Source organism: Leucoraja erinacea, chromosome 15 (assembly GCF_028641065.1).
Source record: "Leucoraja erinacea ecotype New England chromosome 15, Leri_hhj_1, whole genome shotgun sequence".
NCBI classification, from domain to species: domain Eukaryota; kingdom Metazoa; phylum Chordata; class Chondrichthyes; order Rajiformes; family Rajidae; genus Leucoraja; species Leucoraja erinaceus.
Window position 1 is genome coordinate 28,119,642 of NC_073391.1, and position 25,865 is coordinate 28,145,506.

General features: G+C 39.2%; 1 protein-coding gene across 1 annotated transcript in view; it reads right to left on the reverse strand.

Moving 5' to 3' along the window:
- LOC129704086 (gamma-adducin-like) overlaps positions 1-25,865 on the reverse strand; it is a 133,478-nt gene that overhangs the window by 32,758 nt on the left and 74,855 nt on the right. The window contains exons 2-7 of the mRNA XM_055646970.1: positions 20,714-20,935; positions 6,554-6,692; positions 6,318-6,469; positions 4,698-4,778; positions 1,225-1,374; positions 987-1,130 (exon numbers count right to left, since the gene is read on the reverse strand). Coding sequence (XP_055502945.1) covers positions 987-1,130; positions 1,225-1,374; positions 4,698-4,778; positions 6,318-6,469; positions 6,554-6,692; positions 20,714-20,908 — 861 coding nt within the window. The 5' untranslated portion in view covers positions 20,909-20,935. The remainder of the gene's footprint in view (positions 1-986; positions 1,131-1,224; positions 1,375-4,697; positions 4,779-6,317; positions 6,470-6,553; positions 6,693-20,713; positions 20,936-25,865) is intronic.

The window sequence follows — 25,865 nt, forward strand, 5'->3', positions numbered from 1 at the left end:
TAAAAAGGAATACTCTTTCTGCTAAACCAGCTGATATCACTTGCTCAGACAGAGGGGGGAAAAACACATTATCTTGTTATCTGTATTACTCAGCTGCACGAAGCACTGGTATTTTAGCTTTTATCAAACTGCAGGACCAGTGTTTTAGCATCTGCATTAATTAATGGAGATGTTCTCCAGTTACATATCACTCTTGCCAATATTAAATTGCTAAGGAAAAAACTGAAGCCAATATAAATAAAACATTGCAAAATTAAATGCAGTGCTTCAATTTATTTTAGTTTCGACAGCTGAAAAAAGCAATACAATTATTTGTGACTGGGATATTTCAAGAAGGTAGGAGGCTCTGAGATAAATCAGATTAGCAAAACACCATTTTCAGATATCACACTCCAAAATGATCTCAGAACATAGCAGTGTTTTTATAAATTCAGTATTTCTGTATTGAAAAGTATAAAGCGTATACATTCACATATTTTACTATGTGGATAAAATAATTACCTGTGATCATATTTAAATTGTACTATATTTTGCACATGTGAAACATTTACTCAAACGAAACACATGGAAAGTTTTATATTGACAGCATTCTTTGAATTCTTAAATTCTTGCTGTTTAGTTTTAAAGAATTTCTTAATCTGTATTTAACTCTAAAATAACATTTAACACAATCTCACAGTGAACTATAGTTCAAAAGATTCAGCCAAGCCCCACACTACTCTGCATGAAGAATTGCAAATTCACCATGGCTTGAAAGATAACGACTACACATGTGGTGCCTGTTCCCACCACAATTGAGATCAGCAAGCTTAGAGTTCATGCAATGAATATTGGATCTTTTCCGTTATTGCCATATTAAAGTTGTCCAACCATACGGTGGAGATGTAAAGACAGGAATAACAGAAGATGCAATAAAAATTTACATAAACCCAGAATGATCTGTGACTTCCAGTTATTGAACGCTGTAGGAAATACTGCAATCTTACCTTGCAAGCTGTACCTAAACACTTCTGCAGCTGAATTCCATCACTCTCTTCATCAAGTGAACCATGATAGTCATAATATGCAACAGTGCCCACAATCAAGGCTTCTTGGGATATAGGCAGGATGCCACATTTCATGGTTGAGACCTGTAGATGTTGGTGAAAAACCAATAAACTAACTTTCATGAACTAGCGTTCAACAAAATTTTGCAATGTTTAAGAAGAAAAATTACACACTTACAGCAGCAGCTGCGGGTGTATGTATATGTATTGCACATCTGACATCAGGGCGTGTTGCATAGATAGCTGCATGTGGGCTGAATGATGCTTGGTTGATTCTGAGATTTGTACTCCCCTGGTCCACCACTTTGCCCAATATGTTAACCTTCACCTATTTATATATGGGAAAAAAAACACATGCGGAGGTTAATATTTAAGCCCCTGGCCATACAGGATCAAGATCCAGAAAAATAACTGGCTGCTTAAGCCAAGTGTGTAAAACCATCTACACCCTTTAGGAAAATCTCACAGTAAAATATTTTTGTTTCAGGCTTTGAACAGTCCCTTCACTCGTAATTAAAGTGCCAATCCAGATTCAGCAAATGTGCATTTGTTTAACATTTCACAATTAGCCAAAATAAATCTTCAGGAAGAATATATATAGACAAGTTTGATATGCAAAAATCTGTAATCACTCCAGAAGAGAAAAGTGAAATAATGAACTAATACCATTTTGGGTCAAAATTACAGTAAACTGGATTAAATCAGTAAATATTCAAACCAAGGAACATCTTTGAAGAGATTTTAAAGTTAATATTACAAGTAATGATCTTTAACAAGAAAAATGTCAGACCTGCTTTAGAACATTTCTAGTTTTGTTTCTCCAGTTAACAGGGATTTAATAATACTGTCTCAATAATGGTTTACTTATATTAAAAAAAAGTATTAAAATGTGATTCGAGAAGAGGGCCTCCGAAATAACATCTAGCAGCAGGCCAAATTATCTGCAATGGGGGTAGTCACTATTTTGTTGAGAATCCCAAAGGAATCAAGTCGAGAAAACAAAAGGTGCACATCTGAAACAAACCTACATTTCTTTCCCCTTTAATTCTGGCATTTTTTTGTTTTCATTATAAACTAAAGAATATGCCCAACAGTATTTTCAGCTGTATGGAGTTAAGAATAGCAAAATAATGAAGAGTGACTGAAGTATTTCATTGGTCTTAAAAGTGCTTTAGGGCATGCAAGGTTATGAAATGAGTTACAGAAATGCAAGTTGATGATTTGATTTCAGGTTTCATTGCTTACTATAACTGATAATGCTCAGGACATTGACGCATAAAGATAACAAAATCTTAATCATGTCAGCTGCCTGATATGCCAAGAGCTATACCACTTGCATTTGATGTACAATAAAAGGTAGCTCATTAAAGTCATAAATAATCACAATAACTGCAGCAGGTGATATTCGCCAAATGCATTGCAAGAACTCTTATCTCCGTCATCAGTAGCAGATAAATATATGTGGAAATTAGATTACAGAGGTAGCTTCAAACAAAATTCAGTACAACAGTTTTTAACTATAGTCACAAAATAAATGTCAATCTTCCAAGTGATTACAAATCAGTTTTCTACAGACATGATTTTAACCAAAATAGCTATATTTTCATCCTTTCCTGTTTATGCATACAGAAAATATTGACTGCTTTACAGAGCTGCTATCTGAACAAACAAGGGATGGAATTGGCCAATTATAAAACCTGCTTCAACTGGTTAGCAATTGAGGAAACTTAAAATAGAGAACTGTCCATCACCAATTATATTAATCACTATAATGACTGTAGAAATTATGGCGATTAGTTTCAAAATAACACAAGGTTGCTGGACTCAGATTTATGGTGACATTTTCCCCACATTTCTGTCATACATGCAAAAACATTAACGTTAAGTCCTTGGACCAGCACTCAGTCTACTAAACCAAGCAGGCAGCGACTGACGTTAGATAAAGATTGTGCCATGATTCAAAATTGTGAGGTGCAAACTCGCAACAAGAATCAAGAGACAAATTTTCATTGGTAGATAAATATTTTTGTGCTGCAGTGAAATGAAAGATATAGCCACTAGAAATTCAAAAGTATTTGTATGTTCCCACCAATGTCAACACTTGAAGTAATACTACATAATGTTTCCCTCGGTGGGCCGAAGGGCCTGTTTTTCGAAAACTAAACTAAATAAGGGCAGCAGAGTAACTCAATATACTGTCGTCAACAGATGCTGCCTGATCCACCGAGTTCCTCCGGCACTTTGTTGTTTTGGTCCAGCATCTGCAGTTTCTGTCAGCAAACTTAGTGCCTGCTAAAGAAAAAAATACCTGGCCATTTAATGTTGTTAATTAAGGAATAAATTAAATTTGTTAATTAAGGAATAAATTTGGCCTAGTTACCTGGGATACTTCTCATCTTTCAAATAGTTCCTTGGAGATCTTTTGCACAGTCATTGGGCAGACAGGGTTCTAATTTATCTCATTACAAAGATAGTCGAAGATTGTATAGTACACTAACCTCGAAATTGGATAAAATCACATTTCTCCACCGTATGCTCATTAGTGAATGTCTGCTCACTCACTTAACCCATTCATATTCTTTCACATACTTTACAGAGAAACTAGGTGCAGGAGGAGGCCATTCGGCCCTTCGAGCCAGCACCGCCATTCATTGTGATCATGGCTTATCGTGCCATGTCATAAACCCGTGCCTGCCTTCTCCCCATATCCCTTGACTCCACTAGCCCCCACTACATCTTTCTCACCATTAGTTTTCCCACTTTTATTATCAGCCAATTTGGCCATAATGCCCTCTAATCTATGTCATTAATATGGAAGGTAAATAATACATTTGTCAAACTTGCCCATTGGCAAGGTTTCACTAGTTTGATTTTTCATCCTATTCAAAGTGAAATTTAAATATGCTTAAATATAGAGTTAAGAGTTAAACAAACCAACCTCCCTGCTATTGACTCCATGTATACATCACACTACCTAGGCAATGCCAGCAGCATAATTAAGGATATGTCGAACCCTGGCCACTCCCTTTTCTCCCCTTTCCCATCATGCAAAAGGTGCAGAAGTGTGAAAACGCACACCACCAGATTCATGGACAGTTTCTTCCCAGCTGTTATCACGCAACTGAATCCTACCAAAACCGGAGAGCAGTGCTGAACTACTATCTACCTCTTTGGTGACCCTCAGACTATCCTTGATCGGACTTGTTTCCGTTACCTTGCACTAAACGTTATTCCCTTATCGATTGTAATCATGTATTGTTATTCTGCTGACTGGTTAGCACATGTGACAATAATTTTAACCGAACTGAATAGCATGGAAAAGGCCCTCTAGCTAGATCCCTCCATGCCAACCTAGGTCTATCAAAGCTGCTTCGAGTTGTTTGCATTTAGCCCAAATCCCTCTAATATAATAATGTTGACATAAAACAATTCAACTACTGAGATTACCACAGTGAAGCCAGGACCTCTGCAGATATCTAAACATGCTGGGCTTCAATGATGGTTAGTGCCAAACAATCATGAGTAAGATGGTTTTGTTTTGCATGATGGTTCATTCCAGCAATAATCCTACAGATACTTTCTGTTCCTGCCAAATTATTGCAGCAGTAACTTTGAACATGTTAGTTAAATAAACAATGCAAACAAACTTACAAGATTTGAAGCTGTGGCCTCAGCATATGAAAGACCCTTGGGAATAATAAGGAAGTGTTCCTGTTCTTTGCTTACTCTGACCTGAAGAGAATAGAAGCAAAAACCAATTTAAGTTTAAATCCACAACGACTGTAGAAAACCAATCACACAAATATCCAGTTAATTGTTAAATTTAACCTTGTACCAAGACTGTAATTAGTGCAAAAACGTCAGTAACGTATTCCCCTTTAGTGCCATCACTTGTTTCCACAGGTTTGAACAATAATGAGTTTTTTTTTTGGAAAGAAAAATACTCTTGACCCTCTGTGTTAAAAGTAACAAATAAATCCTATAACAGGATCACAAGAGTTTCGACGAGCTAATCTCATTCTCAACAATATAGGCCTTGTGATGTTTTATCTCTCCTCATACAACAATCCCTATCCCAAGCATCAATCTGGTGAGCTTTTGTTGTGTGTACTTTTTGCAGGTAAATTCTAGAGTGAGCAGACAGGTGTATAATGTTCCAGATGAGTGCTCACCACCATGCCATTTAATCTTTGTTCTTGCACTCAAACCCTCCTGCAATAAAGGACCATATGGTTCACCTTTTTTTATTGCCTTCTGTACCTGCAAATGTTTTTACTTGGCAATTCATATACAAGGACATCAAGATCCACCTGAACTTCAATGTTTTCAATTATTCATCATTCAAGCAGACTGTTTCTTTTTCTACACAAGTGAAGGGTCCTCACATTGAGCCACATTATATTCCCTCTGCTGTGCGCTTGCCGTTCATGTGGCTTGCCTACCTCTCTCTGAAGGGTCTCTGCATTCTCCTCACAATCCACATTGGCACCCAGCTTTCTATCAGCATTCTCTGTTATATCATAATTAAGAAATAGAGTAATAGAATGATGCAGTGTGGAAACAGGCCCTTCGGCCCAACTGGCCCACACCGGCCAACAATGTCCCAGCTACACTAGTCCCACTTGCCTGTGCTTGGTCCATATCCCTCCAAACCTGTCCTATCCATGCACCTGTCTGACTGTTTCTTAAACGATGGGATAGTCTCAGCCTCAACTACCTCCTCTGGCAGCTTGTTACATACACCCACCACCCTTTGTGTGAAAAGGTTGCCCCTCTGATTTCTATCTTTTCCCCCCTCACCTTGAACTCACTATGTCCTCTGGTCTTCGATTCCCCCTACTCTGGGCAAGAGACTCTGCACCTATCTGATCTATTCCTCTCATGATTTTGTACACTCATCCATGTCTCTCATCCAAATCAATCACATTGATTGGGAACAACCGAGGACACAGCACGGATCCGTCCAATACCCCAACAGCCATGGCCCCTCAATTCAAAAATTACTCGGTTAATCCAACTGTTTTCTATCTGTTAAACAGCTGTCAATCCATGCCAGATATGGGCCTGCAATCCTATGTATGTGTGATACCTATAAGTTAATTCCTTCAGAAATCTATCAGATTCGTTGCACAATTTCCCTTTAATAAATTCTTGTACTTTCCCCACTTCCATTATCATTACCTCAGTGCCCACAGTCTCAATAACAGATTCTACCATTTTAGGTTCCAGAAATACTGTAAATCTAAATGGAATCTTTAAATGCATACTTACTGTTATGTAGGTATTGGTTAGGTGAGCCCATCCAAAGAGGTCCACCATTCTATAAAGGCTTGCAATTTTACAGCGGATCAACTTCTCTCCTTTTGCAAAGGTAGCAGATTCAATGGCATGTAGATCATTGATGGGTGTGGCTATTCCTAGGCCTAAAGAAATGTATAACTTGTCAGAATTTGCGGCAACATTTCTGGATACTCGAAGCAAATAAGTTGTTTTTTTTAGTCACTTACTAAGTTGTGTTGTGGGTAAAGCCGCAACCGAACTTGCCATTACAAAATCTGCGATTTGGCGCAGGGCAAGCAGACCAATAGGGTTATTACCCTTTCTCATCTGTTCTTGAATGAGGGTCTCAAGCTCATCTCTGAAGGCCTGTAATCAAATGGATTTGGATTAAAGTGGACATTAAATCAGAAGGACAGTTATGCAATGTCTCACTATAGAATAATTAGCATTTCACAAGTCAGACTGTTACTTCTCAGCCTCAACTACCTCCTCTGGCAGCTTGTTACATACACCCACCACCCTTTGTGTGAAAAAGTTACCCCTCTGATTTCTATCTTTTCCCCCCTCACCTTGAACTCACTATGTCCTCTGGTCTTCGATTCCCCCTACTCTGGGCAAGAGACTCTGTGCACCTAGACTGGGAGTGGAGGACATGCACTACAAGACAGCACCGATGTGGTCAATAGTGGTATTTCTTGTGATAAATAGTCACCTAAAAGTGAAATCCCTTTAATCCAACCACATTGCAAATCTCTTTTCACATCCATGGATGAATGTTGCAAATTCAAACCACTGATGAAAAATGCACGCATAGAAACTGGGATTGGAGAAGATGAACAACCCCCTTACACTGCTTCACCATTCAACAACCAAAGTTAATCGAAACACCACCCTCCATCACTCTCTCAAATTGTCCGTTAGTTAAATATCCATCTCTACCATGACTATATTCAAACAATTCTGCCTCCAAGATCAATGAGATAGCAGATTTCAAAGATTTTCGACTCGGCAAAAAAAATCCTCAGCTCAATCCGAAATGTATTATCCTTCCAATCCGATCCTATGCCATGTACTAAATATCCTACAAGAGGAAACATCCGAGGATTAAATTCTGAATAGCAAAGTACGGAGTCATGCATTTTGGTAATATGAATAAAGGCGTTGATTATTTTCTAAATGGAAAGAGAATCCAGAAATCAGAGGTGCAAAGGGACTTGAGTGCTGGTGCAGGACTCCCAAAAAGTTAAACTGCAAGTTGAATCGGTAGTAGGGAAGGTAAATTCAATGCCAGCATTTATATCAAGAGGACTGAACTACAAAAATAGATGCTGAAGTTCTATATGGTGCTGGTCAGGCCGCATTTGGAGTACTGTGAGCAAATTTGGGCCCATATCTGTGGAAGGATGTGCTGGCTCTGGGGAGGGTCCAGGGGAGGTTTGTAGAAATGATTCCAGGAATGAGCGGGTTAGCATAGATAGAGGGGGCGCTGCTCTGGCAGCAGCCATGTTAGCAGCGCGTCAGTTTTTTTCCCCAACTTTTTCTTATTTTTTAGTATGTTTTAAAGTATGTATTTTGTGTTTCTTTGTGTTTCGTGTGGGGGGTGGTGTGGGGGGTAAGGGGGAAACCACTTCAGTCGCCTCCTCCATGGAGAGGCGACTTTTTTCCAGGTTGCCTCCCCCGTGGCCTAACATCAAGGATCGGCGCGGCCTTTCCCGGAGACGCGCCCGGGGCTTCAGCGGCGGGCGCAGCGTGGACTCTCGGCGTGGAGCGGGTGAGCCCTCGCTGGGGCTCGCTGGAGGGGAGCGCTCCATTTCGCTGGCCCGGGGCAGCCGGCAGCCTGAAGTCGCGGTCTGCAGAGCTCCAGCTGGTGCGGTGTCTACAGCCCGGGATCCCTCGTGGGGGACCCGGGGGAAGAAGAAGCCATCACTGCCGGCCCGCAGCCAACTTCTACCGCGGGGCCGGCATGGACTTACCATCACCCCTGGAGGGGAGCTTCGACCGCCGGCCCTGCAGTCTACGGTGCTTCTGGCTGCGGCGGAGACTTTAAATCTCGACCGCCGGCCTGCGGCCTACAACAACTTAAAGCCGCGGTCTCCGGTGAGGAAGAGCCGATCCTGGACTGACTCTGGTCCTGGGGGGGGGGGGGGGGGGGGGGGGGGGGGGGGGGGGGGAATGGAGGAGGACTGGCCAAATTTTTGTGCCTTCCACCACAGTGATGAATGCTGTGGTGGATGTTTGTGTTACATTTTTTTATTGTGGTTGTGTGTTCTTTATTATTGTATCGCTGCTGATAACCCAAATTCCACCAGCCTGGCTGTGTGGTCATTAAAATACAATACAATATGATGAGCGTTTGACAGCACTGGGCCTCTGCTCGCTGGAGTTTAGAAGGTTGAGGGGGGACCTCATTGAAACTTACAGAGTAATGAAGGATGTGGATGTGGATGTGGAAAGGATGTTTTCATTGGTGGGAGAGTCTAGGGCCTGAGGTCATAGCCTCAGAATTTAAGGGTGCTCTTTTAGAAAGAAGGTGAGGAGGAACATCTTTAGTCAGAGGGTAGTTAATCTGTAGAACTCATTGCCACCGAGGGCTGTGGAGGCCAAGTCAGTGGATATTTTTAAAGCAGAGACAGACAAATTCTTGATTAGAATGGGTGTCAAGGGTTATGGGGAGAAGGGATAGGAGGCAGAGATCAGCCATGCTTGAATGGCCGAGTAGACTCGATGAGCCAAATGGCCTAATTCTACTCCTATAACTTGTGAACATCCCCTCAGAATTGTAGGCATTTCAATAAGATCACTTCTCCTGCAAACACCCAATGAGTATTGGCCAAAATGCTCAATCTTTTACATTTCAACCCCCTCATCCCAGAAACCAAACCAGTGAACTTTCTGTGTATCTTTCTCCCCCCCCCGCATGCAAAAACACATTGTTTCTTAAATACTCCACATGCAGCCTCACCAACTGCTGCATCAAAAGTTCTCTTCTTTATATAGCATTTGCAATAAAGGTTATTCATCTTCCTAACTACTTGCTGATCTGTAGTTTTACTTTGTGTTTCATGAACCAAGGCCTCCAGAACCCTTTGCCAGGCAGCAGTTTGTAATCTCGTGCTATTTAAATAATAATTTGATGTTTCTTCCAAAATAAATGACCTCATATTTTCCCATGTTATAATCCATCTGCAACGTCTTGCCCACTCACTTATCTATATCTCTTGTAGTCTTTGTGTGCTCCTCGCCTAGCTATTGTTGTACCACCAGCAAATATAGCAATGTACACTTGTTCCCTTCATGCAAGTCATCAATATAGTCCAGGCCCCAGCTACTAATCCTAGCGACCGCCCACAAAATCACTAATCTGAAAATGACCCATTTATCTCTAATCTGTTTTGCTGCAAGTCATTCTTTCACCTATGTTAATGCATTACATCCAATCCCATGTAAACTGATATTTGTAATCTTTCATGCAACAGCATACTGACTGCCGACTGGAAATCCAAAATACACCACTTCTACTAGTTCTCCTTTATCAACCTTTTTTATTATATCCTCAAAAGAACTTGATAGCACAGCAATCAAACAAAATTTCCCCTGCATACAATTTTCTTTTTTAATTCTTGTCTTATGATTTTCTAAAAGTCCTGCTTTTACCTCTTTGGTCATGGATCCCAAGATTTTCCCTATGATAGATCTTAGACTAACTGGCCTATAACGTCCTGTTTATCTTCCTCCTTTTGCGAATAGGAATAGCAACACATTTGCAAGGAGCTTTAGTAGATTACAGTAAATGCATTCACTATGTTTGCCGCCACTCCCTGTAAAATACTACAATGTAGACTATCAGATCCATTGGTTTGCATTGTAATTCTTCTCTGGCGACAGAAAGTTCCCATCCATTATTTCTTTCACTTTTATAAATCAATAAATCACTGTCCATTTATAGTAAACGAAGAGATAAATTTTGTTTGCACAAGTTGGTTAATGTTTCACCTTCCAAAGGCATTTAAAAGATTTAATTAGTTCATATTCTCAAAGTAGCTGTTCCCGAATCTGATGGCGAGAGGCCACAGGTGCTCTGTACTTTCTGCCCGATGGAAGCAGCGAGAGGAGAACATAGTGTGTGTGGGGGAGCTGGAAATAAAGTTGGGGTGGGATAAAACCTGACAAATGATAGGTGGATACAGCAAGGAGGCAGAGGACAGAAAAATTGGTATGGGGGTCGATGTTTGTAAAGAGTCATTACTCCTTTCTGACAGGATATTGCACTTGGAAAGAATTGCTGTCTCTGGCTCTGCATTAGGGTGTGGCCCATAGAACAGCTTCTTTCCGTTGTTTTTAAAAAATATGTAATTTACAACCAGACATGACTAAGCTTAAGGCGAGAGCTGATCTTAAAGATTACAAAAGGCATGTAGCTCGAGTCTTATTTTCAATCAACTCATGGGTAAACTTTCCCCACTGGCACTCAATCTACAAACCAGACATGTTTGAAGGCACACAGTTTACCATTAATCTTCAAAAGTAAAATTGACGGCATAAATGTCACTTCAATAACTACATTGTTCCAAGACAGTTCTATTAAACAAAGCGATGTTGTGCTATATTTTGGTTTATGATAATCACAGTACAGCTGTGTGTTCAAATCATCAGGCGTGGGTTTTACAACAATTTATCCATTCAAAATCCTTTATAGATTTTCCTGCAACAAGTGTATCTTTAAAAAGTGAATGCTCATCAGCCTGTCCCACTTAGGCGACATTTTAGGCGACTACAGGAGACTATGCGGTCGCCACATGTTCGCGGGTGGATGCCGGGTAGTTGCCTTCATGGTTGTGAGGAGTTCCCACATTCTGGGAACTAGCACGGCCTCATTATGGTCGCCGCAAATTTCTCAACCTGTTGAAAAATTAGCGGTGACCAGAATGAAGTCGCCATGGAGAGTAGCGAGAATTCTCGTGCCGTAGATGCAGTGGTAGTGGGTTGCCAGGAGTTGACCGGTGAATTGCATTGGCTCATTGGGGAAAAAAAGCATAAGCAGTAGTTTTCAGAACCAAGGATAACCGACCGGTAATGTTAATGTCCGTCCGCCGAGCTTCACAGCTGCGTATCTCTGGCTTTAACTTCTTCTTTCCCCCCTCTTTTAAAGGACTTACCGTACACTGTGCTTTCATCGTCTTAATCACAGCGCCAACCTTCCTGTTCATCGCGATGTGTGTCTGTATCACCTTGGCTTTGCACCGTGTGCATTTCACTCCGACAGCGCTCCCCCTGCTTGCCCTGTCCCCCGCCTGCCTTACAGTGCCAGAGACCCAGATTCTATCCCGACTATGGATGTTGCCTGCATGGAGATTGTACGTTCTCCTTGTGACAGCGTGGGTTGTCTCCGGGTGCTCCGCTTTCCTCCCGCACTCCAAAGACGTATAAGTTTGTAGATTAATAGGCTTCGGTAAAATTGTAAATTGTTGTGTGAGTGTGTGAGTGAGTGCGCGCGTGTGTGTGATAGTGTGTGGAGATTGCTAGTCGGCACGGACATCGGTGGGCCAATGAGTCTGTTTCTGCTCAGTATCTCTAAACTAAAACTACTAGGTTGCATGTATTTTAGTGTGAAGAAATGTAGAAATGGCAGCCAAATGCATGGCATAAATTAAGCATAAACTACATTTTGTTGTTCGGTTGTAACCTCAATTACATTAATATGCAAAATATTTCTGTAGAACACACTTGAGCAATTGAGAAACCTTTGGCCAGAATGTTTCATTTGAAATTTCTGTTCTAAGTTAATTGAGTTAGCTTAGGATGCTATAAACTAATCACCTCCACACTTTGAAGTGAAAGTGTGGGAGCAGGGGAGGCAAGGCAAGCAGAAGCACACAAGATAGAGGGAAATGAACATTTATTTTATCTTCTGCCAATTTTTGAGTTGCACTAATTCATATTTATGCTTTTACATGTGATGAATATTTCAAGGCACTTGGTGCTTGGACTTGAGCCCATGACCTCTGTGTGCTAGAAACCTGCCACAAGTCTCTGCCATCTGCATAGGCACTCCCATGGCAATGAATCACCCCAATTCTCAGCATGGAGAGGCTGCCTGTGACAGCTGGTGTTGGAACCCATGGAGCAGGTGGTGTAGCTGCTCAACCCTGTACCTTGTCCATCCCTAATAATACAAACTGTTGCTGGGTTCAACAGATGCTGCTCCATGTTTGACAAAGTATCCAGATCTTATTGGGATTTTTAATGCCATGTTGGATTAACAAAGCAGTAGCTGTCTCCACTTTGTTTGGCTACTGCTCTCTCCAGCCCAGAGATATTTCTGTGGTAAACGCTAATTTCTTAAAAGGACAGGAAACCAGTTGTTGAGCCATTTACCACAGACATAATGCACTTAGTTACGAGGCTTCAAATAACAAAGTAGAATTAAGAGGATACAGACAAGCTAAGTGGCAAGGCAACAACATAGTAAATGGAGACACAGTGCTCGAGCAACAGACAGCATCCCTGGAAAAATATTGAAAGGTGATGTTTCAGGTCGGGCCACCTTTCCATATTCTTCAGTGATGCTGCCTGACCTGCTGAGCTACTCCAGCACGTTGTGCCTTTTGTGTAAACCAAAATGGCACAGGAAGAGTTTGAAAACTTTGGTAGAAAAAAATGCAAATTATAATTTTTTTTTTAAAACATGGCAAACGTAGGAAATTTGCTAATCTTGATTAAAAAATATTTTGATAATCTAAGTTTTTAAGCATCAGTTCATTGTTTTTAACATGCTGTGGAGGATTCATAAGGGAAATTGAAGAAAAACCATTGTCCTGTTTAGGTAGAAACAAGGCACTGCAGATGCTTTTTTACACAAAAGGACACAAAGTGCTGGGGTATTTCAACAGATCGGGTAACATCTCTGGATAACATAGATAGGTGACATTCCGGGTCAGGACCTTTCTTCAGATTCTGAGGACACGGTTTAACAATTGGAACGGAGTGTTTCAGAAGTAGCATTAACACATTCACATGCAGAGAGTGGTAGAAATTTTGAACACTTCCAGAAATGGTATTTGATGCTTGAGCAAATAATAAACTTGAAATCTAAAAATTGATACTTTTGTTTTAAACAAAAGGAACATTTGGCAATATGAGTTTATGGAGTCGTCATGGATCAGCTCTCATGTTATTTCGAAACTGGCTCAGGGCTAATGGCCTCCCTCTGATCTTGTGTTTCATCTACAAAACCACCATCATTCGATTAGGAGACATCCCACAATTAAATATTGTATTCCCTGTGCTATGCATGCAGAATTTACATCATAATCCTCACTCAAACTATCAGATTCCAACTTCCTCTCATTGTACACTGCAAAAAAGCTCACATCTGGATAAGTATCGGCTGTGTATTTTTCATTAGGTTTTTGCCAAAGTGACACGATGCAAAAAGCACTTAATATTACTTAATCACATCCAAGCCTTTGGATAATTTTCTTCAACAAGTTATTTTTAACATTCATCAGTCTAGCATATCGTAAACTTTCCATGCATCTCGAGTACTTATGTTATTGAGGGAGGATGTTGGGGGAGTCCAGAACCAGGGGCCACAGTTTAAGAATAAGGAGTAAGCCATTTAGAACTGAAACGAGGAAACACTTTTTCTCACAGAGTGTGGTGAGTCTGGAATTCTCTGCCTCAGAGGGCGGTGGAGGCAGGTTCTCTGGATGCTTTCAAGAGAGAGCTAGATACGGCTCTTAAAAATAGCGGAGTCAGGGGATATGGGATGAAGGCAGGAACGGGGGTACTGATTGGGGATGATCAGCCATGATCACATTGAATGGCGGTGCTGGCTCGAAGGGCCAAATGGCCTACTCCTGCACCTATTGTCTTTTACAGATGTGATTATTCATGGATTATAGGTTGCTCTGGAACTGTCTTTTGAAGTCCCTGATTGTTTTGCAACAGATTACTTGTACAGTTCACGACCAATTATGGCTGCTTGCAGTTCCCGATTTTAATTGTTTCACTATTGGCAACTATCCTTTAACTGCTCAGATTTTAACCTTTGGAATTTCCTCTCTAAACCTCTGTTTCACTATCGCGCTACCTTTAGGAGCGGCTCAATGTCAGACATTGTTGATGTTTTTGTCGGGCTCCGTGGGCCATTTTACCATTTCAGGCATTGCTTTGCAAGTTCAAATAACATTGAGAAAGGCTGAGATCAAGTTTAATGTCTGGGACATAACAGAAAAGAATCAGTGATCAATAGAAAGAATAAGTTTATTGACTTGTCATAATTAGTGTGTCCTTTAACTCACTTACTTATCTGTGATTTCATCAAATTATTTTTGGAGTAGTGAACTTTGTGTTGCAAAGGGGATGAAATTGATTCAACACAATATATCTGTCTGTGGAATTCACTGCCTCAGAGGGCGGTGGAGGCAGGTTCTCTGGATGCTTTCAAGAGAGAGCTAGATACGGCTCTTAAAAATAGCGGAGTCAGGGGATATGGGGAGAAGGCAGGAACGGGGTACTGATTGGGAATGATCAGCCATGATCACATTGAATGGCGGTGCTGGCTCGATGGGCCGAATGGACTACTCCAGCACCTATTGTCTATTGTTATCATTTCAGTGTAACTGTTAACCACTTTCTTCCTAATCCCTTTTTCTTGATAACCCCATCAAAAAAATCTTTATCTCATACTACATCAGTTAACAGCATAGAGGTGATACAGGAAACAATTTGTACATAAATTACTAAACAATGTCCGAAACAGCTCTGGGAGTGCCTCACCCTTAGATAAGCAAGCAATTACAATGGCATAAGAGAAAACAGATTTCCAAAATATTCCTCGACAGACCTCTAGATCTACCATACAAGATCCAAGATAAAAACTATTTTTTAGATGAGATTCTTCATGACAGCAAAGTTGAGAGAACAGCAAGTATAACATAAACATTGGAATGTTAAAATTCATCTGGAATATGATCTACTTTCCACAAATCACTTAAACCATTGAATGCTCCAAAACTTGCCCAAACCAGTTACTATGGATGTAGTCTTCCTACGGGTAAATTTGAAATATTTGAGTCACTCAGAAATTCAAGCAAAAATGTGGTCATTATTCTAAAATTAAATAAGATGGCATTCAATCTTCTGCAGCAATTTAATTTTGTTCAAGCCAAAATAGATCCTATCACTACAAATTATTTTTTGAAAACTGTAGTCGAGTGGAAAGTTATTGAAGTAGAACTCTGCTATTTTGGAATTGCAGTTTTGAAAACAATGTTTATTAACAATGTTTATTGACAATGTCAAGAGATGTGATTATTCCCAAACAAAAGTAAAAGTTACAAAATTGTTTACATTTGGGCTCATTTTTCTAAACATTATTATAACTACATGCCAAAGTCCTGAACTTAGATAACGATGAACTGTCTTTCATTCTCCTACTAACAATAACTATTTTCTTGAAGTACTCAGCATGTCGGGCAGAGCCTGTGGAATAGAAAAGGATGAAACTCGCTGGCTTGAAGTGTTTGGTTCGTTGAAAGTTTATTAACATAAAATATATGTTGCTACAAGTGCTAAATCTTTACAGCATTTTCTAAATTTGTTAAATCTCTAGCAGTCAAGATATTTTGCACCGAGTTGTTTTAATTATTTTGTTATTTCTGCTAATTTTATCAATTAAAGTGAATAAAAGGTACTTTAAAATCCACTGATAAATGATCCTGGATTCCCATGTATTGTTCCCCCCCACCTTTTGTTTGAAAGGAAAATCAGTCTGAATATCATCCGACAAGTGGGGTGCAAACTAGTCAGGTAAAAATCATATTGTAGCCAGTAGAAACCTAGAACAGGTGGGAGGGGGGTGCAGTACATGGGAATCCAGGATCATTTATCAGTGGATTTTAAAATCAGGGAAAATGTTTAAAAACCACTTACAAGCACAAATTGTGCTTTCCCTTTCCAATGATATGGCCTATAAGGAGTGAAAGGTTTGATGGTCCCATTTCTGTGGATTTACAAAGCCATGCAGCACAAAAGCAGGCCCTTCTACCTAACCAAGATGCCCAATCCAAGCCAGTCCCATCACATGTGTTTGGTTCACATCCCTCTTAAATTTTCCTTTCCATGGACATGCCCAAACTACATTTAAATGTTATTGTATCGGTCTCAACTACCTCCTCTGGCCGCCCGTTTCATATACCCACCATGGTCTCTGCAAGAAATTTGTTCCCATTAAATGCTATCATCCATCTTCAATCTATGCCCTCTAACTCTTGATACCTCTACTCTGGGGCAAAAGACTTTGTGCATTCTAGTAACTTGTGCATATGCAAGTATCCAGTTAGCTAGCTTCCTCTGGATCACCAGTGATCTAACCTCCCAGAGCAGCCTACCATGTAGAACCTTAAAGGCCTTACTGAATTCTATACAGATTACATCTATACGCCTGCCCTCAACCTTCTTTGTTACTTCTTCAATCAACTCAAATTCATTACACACAATCTCCCTCACAAAACCATGCTGAGTATCCCTAATTAACCAGTCTTTCCAAATGCATGAATATCTTATCCTTCTACAAGATACAATAGGTTTTGTTAATATCCCTACTATTGTAGTGTCAGACAAGTTCTGGGAATTAGATCTTAGCATTGGGTAAATAATAACTCCTCACAGATTAATTTGATTCGATTGATTCTGGATCCAACTCAGATCTTTAAGGCCTGGCACAGAGTCATGCGTCATCGAATTAGATCCTCAGCCCACTTAGTCCATGCCGTTTAAAAAGCATCTATTTACACTAATCCTACGCTAACTCCGTGTATTATCCCCACCTTCTCGTACACTACTCTCAGATTCTACTACCTGTACTTACATACACAATTGGAGCAATTCCTGGCAGCTATACAAGGAACTAGCAACTACGAACCTGGATGTTTTGCTGCTTGGGAGAAAATTGGAGTACCCAGGGGAAATTCAAGTGGTCACAAAATAAAAATATTAATTTGATACATAAAACAGGAATGAACGGGGCTTTTGGGGCAGTAAAATCTACCAATTGCACTACGGTGATGCCCTTCAGTAAGATCACAAATAAACCAGAGGAAGCAGACAAAATGAGGAAAAGGCTGAAATGCTTGTCTGGACACTCGAAGATGGGAACATGAAATGGTTTGATAGATTTATTATAATAGGATCTCTGTTTTAAGCATAGTGTCAATTGAAAAGGAAGCAAAAATGTTTTGACCCATTAATGCAGAAATTTATAACGAACTAAAGAAAATGACATCACAACTCCATGACAACATTCACTGCAAAAGCTAAGAAGAATCACAATTCTGGGGCTCTTCCCAATTGCCTGCCTAATTGTGGCTCCCTCTCCCGGGTCAATAGCCACTGGAACAAGCACCAGTTATTTCCTTCACTCACTCCAGTCCCATTCAATAAGGACGTGATCATCACATTATCTGCCCTCAACCAAAGATAAAGCAACATTCACCTTCTTGGAGGGAGACAAGGAACAGTAAATATGTCAAGCAAAACCCAACATCTATAACTTTATCCTTTATTGCTATCAGTCACTCATCATCAATGCAACTTCACTTTTATAACAATGCAGTACTGTATGGTGCTACGCAATTGCTCTCACCTCATTTTCCGCAAGACTACTTTAGTTTTTTTTTAACTTAAAAAAAAATATTACTTCATTACCATCCCCTTTTAGGTATTTCTTCATAAGTAGATAGCCATAGTGTGAGAATATATAGTTGATTTGCAAACCAATGAAGTAAGCAAGAAATGTGTAGGAAGAATCTGCAGGTGCTGGTTTAAATCGAAGGTACACACAAAATGGTGTAACTCAGTTGGACAGGCAGCATCTCTGGAGAGAAGGAATGGGTGACGTTACGGGTCGAGACCCTTCATTAAGTGTATTGATACTAATAAGCAGTGATCAGATTTGAAACAAGATGCAGCTGAGGAAATAGTATAAAATAGAACTGCTTGGATGGTGACTTTTATATAAGCTAGGTAATTTGCAAGAGAAAAGCTTAAGGTTTTCAGAAACACATGTCTCCTAAAGAAATAAAGTACAAAGAAACACATAGAGCGAACAGATGAATCAAAACGTGGAAACGCTAATCTGAACGTGCATAGCTTAGTTTATTGCTTTGAGGCAATTATAATGTATTTGTATATTAAATTGTATTTGATATGATTTTGTGTTGAAGAATGGATTACTGAATAGGGCCTCTTCTGAGGCCAGAGGTCGTCTGCTCTTTCTTTATGGCACATTCATGAGCTCTGAATGTGGCATAGAGATGAGGAGTTATGGCTGTTTATGCTGAGTTCGAGACAGAATTCAAGGCTGACAGATAATAGGCTCTGTGGTTAGCTTTGGCTATGTTAAATTATAATGAGGTTGAGATAAGGGATCAAGTTGCTGTACTTTTGAGGTAATGGTCTGAAGTTGTAAATTCACCCTGTGTTCTGTAATATTTGTAAAAGGCCTTGCAGAGAGATTGAAAATCCATCTCCCAGAGATAGCAGGAAAAGGGGAGACTGTAAGTTAAGAATTAAGCTGTATCCTGGCACCAAACACTTATCAATTAAGTTGACAGATTTACGACCCATGTATGCTTGGAGTTGGGAGGTGTGTGTGGGTTTTGAATTTAACTTAGAAGCTGTGTAATTCGGCGAATCCATATAATTCACGTTTTTAATACATAGGTAATATTATTTTAAACTGTGTAAAATTATAGAAAAACCATTTATGAAATGTATTGTGTCTAAGTAAGATTGTAAACATTAGACCCCGTTTAGATTGATAGAAATATCTTTCTTCTTGGTATGGAAAGTGTGTTTTGTTGTATGACTTGTGTGATCGTTGTATTATATATGTATCTTATATTTGCAGGAGTGATCTGATAATTGAGCCTACTGGGGTTTTGCTTTGTTGAAATAAAATCAATCTAAACAAAGTTAAACCACAGGCAAACAAAGGTTGTAAAATGAGGCCAGAGAAGGGGGGGGGGGGGGGGGGGGGAGGATCACGTGATTGCTGTTGTAAATCACCAGAAGGACTCAGATGATTGGTTGCTAGTTTGTCATACCCTCTATATCAGAAATGTCTATTACCTATATAAATGCCATGAGTTTGTGTCAAAGTCACTAATTCTCTGGACCTGCCCCAGAGCTCTCAGCTCTGTGTTGGAAGGTTCAGAGACGAGTCTCAGCTGAATAAAGAATTGATTTCAACTTCTACAAGCGTTTGAGTCAAGTTGACTTTTGATTGACAAAAGAACTCAGTTTAACACAGCTACATACATAAACACGGGTCTCTCTCTTAAAACAGCAGCTACAATGTCACACATCAGCAGATATCGATGCAAGTCTGGAAACTGATCCATATTTATGTAGACAATGTAATATGGATCGACTCTTCAACAGTAGAGCACTTTTATTTTTGTGTGCTTATTAATGTATGATGATGCTTTTTAGAACATTACTGGACACGTTTAATTTGAGCGGTGTATCAGATATCTCAGAAAGCCTTCAGAGTACAATAAAAATGGTTATCTCAGGCAGTCTTCATGGTACATTAAAACATGGTTGCACGTGGTTGGCGCAAGACTGGCAGATTTTCTATTGGATATTATTTACATTAGTTCACCAAACATTTAATTCACTTAAGATGTCACTAAAATTATAATTGTTTAAAGGGAGTGCAGGAATCTGGGTCCCCGCGAGCCCATTCAAAAGGAGTACGGGTAATGCAAATGTACGGTAATTAATCAATTTACAAACACTCAGTTTAAGAATTTACTGTAACATTATTGACCGAGTTATGTTCCTTCAATTCTAAATTTTTATTTTGCTACATGTATATGAATTCGCTGACATATTTCTTTGAATTATACTCACAGGACTTTGTAGTATTTGAGATAGGCTCTCATCAAATGGGAAAGGCATAGAGACCGTGACAATTAAATAATCCAAAATGTTGCACTATGGAGTTAAGTTGGAGACCAATAAGAGATCCAGGAGAAACATCTCAGATGGAATACAATGTAGAATCTGCTTTCTTGCAGTGTGGTGATACAAATAGAACGAGAGCAAGTAAAGGAAAGCTGGAGAAAGGCATGATGATGACGACAGGAATAAGATTCATTATAGAACAAATCTGGCACAATCTTATGCCACATGGTTATTTCCTGTACTATAAAAATAAGCAAAACAAAAGGCCAATTGAAAAATCAATACATCAATGTGAAAGCTCGCTTCTATTTTATAGAGATATTTTTAGGAAATGGCTGTTCGATGAGATATTAATTATACAATCAACAAATAGATTTTAAAAAGACCATAACATTTCTTTGAATGATACTCACAGGGCTCTGCAGTATTTGAGAAACCCGCTTTCTCTGTTCCATCAGGTTGAAATCCTGTCTCAATTCTGGTGATCTGTTTCTTTCTTGAATATATTCAGGATCACTTTCATTGATGTGATCAAAGTAGCCCCCCTTATGAATTGCACTGGGTGGAGGAGGGGATGTTATCACTTCTTGGCTGGAATCACCACTCATGATTACTGCTGTCTACCGTCTGTGAATCTGCAATAAATAAAAAGTGGCTTATTAAATGCTATTGACCTGTAATTCACAATCAAAAGCAGTCCAAGACTTTAGAATAAACATTCACTCCAGACTGTCACTATTAGTGCTCTATAACAATACCATAGCAGTCTGATGCACATTAGCAGTCTAATGAAGAGTCGACCCAAAATGTCACCTATTCCTTTTCTCCAGAGATGCTGCCTAACCTGCTGTGTTACTCCAACATTTTACATCTATCTTAAGTACCTTAATAACCTGGGCTACATTTTAATCAAGCTATCTGAACGAGAGTAAGGAAAGAATCCTGCCAAAAAAGTAGCCCAATTTAATCCAAAATATGCCCATCTGCGCATGGCATGCTAAAGAACGCCAGATGTCAACATCTTAAACTGAAATGCAAGGATGCAAATATATGTTGGCAAAAGCAGCTTTCACGTAGAACGACAGGACGGCAGCGGTAGAGTTGCTGCCATATAGCACCAGAAACCCAGTTTCAATACTGACAATGGGTGCTATTTGTATGAAGTTTGTACATTCTCCCTGTGACCATGTGGGGTTTCTCCAGGTGCTCTACTTTCCTCCCCAATCCAAAGGCATGTAGGTTTGTAGGCCAATTGGCTTTGGAAAAATTGTAAATTGTCTCTACTATAGGATAGTGCTAATGTACAGGATGATCATTGGTTGGCACAAGCTCTGGGCAAAAGGCCTGTTTCCACACCTCATCTATAAAGTCTAAAGTCCACAAGTAGCTTAATTCATGTATTTTCTTAAGAACTACAGTACTGTAAAATGATAATATAGTGGCCCATTATAATCAAATAGGGTACAAGGATACAAACTTGATCCACCACTTGATTGTGTTTTGGCGAGGTATCCAGAGAGGCAAAAGACATAGGATGTGACCTTGTTTTCCAAAATGCTGGTTTGCTGGTGATGCATAAATGGTAAAAAAAATAAAATAAAAGGAACTGTAGCAGGCCCACATGCCAGATCCAACTTTTAATAAAATATGTTTAATCAAATTTGTTTTTCTGCATTAGTTTGGTATACCTGCAGCCATTGACATCTGAAAATCTAGGTACGTTCAAGGTTTGGGCATGCACAATCTTTGAGTAAAATAAATTCAAAAATTTAGATCATGTAAAGCAATTTCTCATCTTGATTGTAAATATTCAAAAGTTTATCCTAAACAAAGACGCATTTTCCCATTCTGGGCTCTCAAGACAGGCGAGTCTCTCAATTTCTGTCCTGTCATACCTTAATTTTATTACACTTCTCTTTTTAATAAAATTATTATCCCCATTCCACAATTTGAAAGAATTTTCCTCAAGGACAAGTTAATTTCTCCAAAACTTAATACACATCCTCAGCTAAGAGACAAAAGAGATCAATACTTAAGGTGGAGTTTCAAAGTATTTTACAATTGTGCCAAGATTTCCACACACTTTTATTTTAACTTCCTTATAACCAAGGCAAACATTGCATTTAACTTCCTCGTTGCTTGCAGCATCTGCATTTTAACTTAGTGTGATGACAACAAGAATTCATAAAATAACTCTCAAAAGTCCCTCAGGATCTCAATATCACTGGAACACTCCTTACATATTGTTCCAAAGGAATAATTGTTCCTTTAGTCAGGATAAAAGCATTCTTATCAATGATACACCACATAAAAAGATTTTGTCAATGCATGATGAACCTTTATTCTCCTGGATGGTAGTTCTGGATCCTAAAAATCAGCAAGCTGGAAATGAAGCAGCATAATGCTTCTGAACTTAAAAAAAAAAAAAAAAAAAAATGATCCAATAGTTTGTGGTTCGAAGAGGATTCATTTTTTAGGACAGAAATTGGTCCTTGACAAAGACCGAATCTTTTATGTGGAGCAAAATGTTGCAAAGTTATTGTTTCGTGTTTTTTTATTAATAGACAAATACAACCATAAAACATGACTACGATGTATTTGCGCAGAAAAAGAAACTGGTACAAAATAATTAAAAATTATAAGAACTGCAGATGAAATAAAAGCAAAATGTTGAAGGGGAAAAAAAAAAGGCAATAACTTAATTGATAAGGCAATTACTGTAAAGCAGAAAATGAATGTTAATGCTTCAGGTCAGTGGATTTTGTTCTGCGTTTCCAATATCCAGGTTTTGTTTAATTCTATTGAAATCTGCAGCTAGGTTTTGTGTTTATATACAAAGTACAAATATTGCCAATTAAGTGGGGTAGCATATAGATCATTTTACTGATATACGTTCAAATAATTTTAAAAGCTACTTTGTTGCATCACCCTGAACTCTTGAATTTCAACAACGCCCAGGAAGCTCAGCTGTTTAAAGCGTGTTGCCCGTTCAAGATAACACAACTTTAGACTGAGTCTAAAAACTGCCTTTCGAGGAACACAGTTTCAGAATCTTGTAACATTTTTGAAGTAGTAGAGAGATTCTTATGAAGCAAGAGGATGAAATGCCGAGGGTCACACAATTTTAATGAATGGCAGAGTAAACCCAAGCAGTTCAGTTGCCTACACCAGCAACAAATGCACGTTTAACAGTTTGATACATTAACTGACCAATATGCTGTAATCAATGGACAGTGTTCATTGGAGGCAGATCTCTAAATTGTTAGGTGCTGCTAGTATTGCCACACAAAATAAGACATGAAAGAAACTTCAGTCAATCCTCAAAAGACGAGTTTTATGCGTGTAAAATGTTCCCAATTTTTCTTGCAACATTAAATTGCTATCAATCAAGCAGGAAATGTTCTTAATCACAATCTAGAATATTGCCTCTTGCAGCCTGACAGCAAATTGGCAGCTCCCAGTAAAGGAAGGGCACAGTCTTTGTTCCGTCAGTGCAGCTTTATCAGCTACAGGGGTAACATGTTGCTTACAAGCTAACCCATGACTAAGAGGACACCGAGTGCAATGCTGAAACAATGCATTATTGCCAATGTCACAATTTGAATGAGAATTTGTTTGCCTGTACAGAAGCACATTAAAAAAGTTGCTGCCAAAGGAAAAAACAGTGTCCTCCATAATGTTTGGCACAAAGGCCCATCATTTATTTATTTGCCTCTGTACTCAACAATTTGAGATTTGTAATAGAAAAAAAAAAATCACATCTGGTTAAAGTGCACATTGTCAGATTTTATTAAAGGGTATTTTTATACATTTTGGTTACACCATGTTTATACATTTTATACAATTTCTATACATCATGTTTATACAATGTATTCTCAGGTGTGTTTAATTGCCTCCTTAATGCAGGTATAAGAGAGCTCTCAGCACCTAGCTTTACCTCCAGTCTTCCCATCACCTTGGAAACTTTTATTGCTGTTTATCAACATGAGGACCAACATTGTGCAAATGAGAGGGGAGAGAAGGAACTGCCCAAGATCCAAAGCATACCACCTCATCTGTGAAACACAGTGTTGGAGGTGTTATGGCCTGGACATGTATTGCTGCTGAAGGTACTGGCTCACTTATGTTCATTAATGATACAACTGCTGATGGTAGTGGCATATTGAATTCTGAAGTGTACAGACACATCCTATCTGCTCAAGTTCAAACAAATGCCTCAAAACTCATTGGCCAGCGGTTCATTCTACTGCAAGACAATAATCCCAAACATACTGCTAAAGCAATAAAGGAGTTTTTCCAAAGCTAAAAAATGGTGAATTCTCGAGTGGCCGTCAATCACCTGTTCTGAACCCAATTGAGCATGCCTTCTATATGGTGAAGAGAAAACCGAAGGGGACTAGCCCTCAAAACAAGCATAAGCTAAAGATGGCTGCAATACAGGCCTGGCAGAGCATCACCAGAGAAGACATCCAGCAACTGGTGATGTCCATGAATCGCAGACTTCAAGCAATCATTGCATGCAAAGAATATGCAACAAAATACTAAACATGGCTACTTTCATTTGCATGACATTGCTGTGTCCCAAACATTATGGTGCCCTGAAATGGGGGGGGGGGGGGGGGGGGGGGGGGGGGGGATGTGTATAAACAATGCTGTAATCGCTACATGGTGAAACCAAAATGTACAAAAATGGCCTTTATTGAAACCTGACAATGTGCACTTTATCCACATGTGATTTTTTTTCTATTACAAAACTCAAATTGTGGAGTACAGAGGCAAATAAACAAATAATGGGTCTTTGTCCCAAGCATTATGGAGGGCACTGTAATTGCATCCCTCCTCCAGTGTTCTGACCAATCTTCCCCCTTCAACTAGATAAATAACTGGATGTGCAAAATAAATGCTCCTGTTGCCTTCCAGTAAAATAATCATTCTATTTAAAGCCTTTATCTTTGTGATGCTGTGGCGATCTATAAATAAAAGCATGTTCTGCAAGCTCCAAATAATTATTCTCCAACAGGATGCGAAAACAAAACAGATACTAATTATAATCATGCGACTGTAGAGAAAATTCAGCACATTTAAAAAAAAAAAAAGGTTATAAACAGAATTCATCTTTTGGTTTGTGCTTATTAAGACGAATAATATTCTATATGTTATTTGCCTTCCTTTAGCCCTCTGGCATATTAAAGATTAATTTCGCTTTAAAAATTTTTAATTCCACCTTGGGACTTTAGAAATCTTCTGCATTGCAAATAATGGTCTCTTTCAATGTTAAAACTCAATTTTCTTCATTTACTACACCGTCTAATATTTTCATTATTGATGTCAAGAATGTTTGTAACATGCACTGAATATGAACAGGAACAATGAAACTCTTACCTCCTGCAGCTTTACAGGATCATTAGATGCAACAATAATAAAAAGTACAATAAATTCAGTTATTCTAAGTAAATTAGACCACGATAGTACAAAACCCAAAGTAGATCAATCATAGTAGTGCATAGTTCATAGTGGTTCAATGTTTACGTAGAGCTATAATACATAGAATACTGAACATAGAAC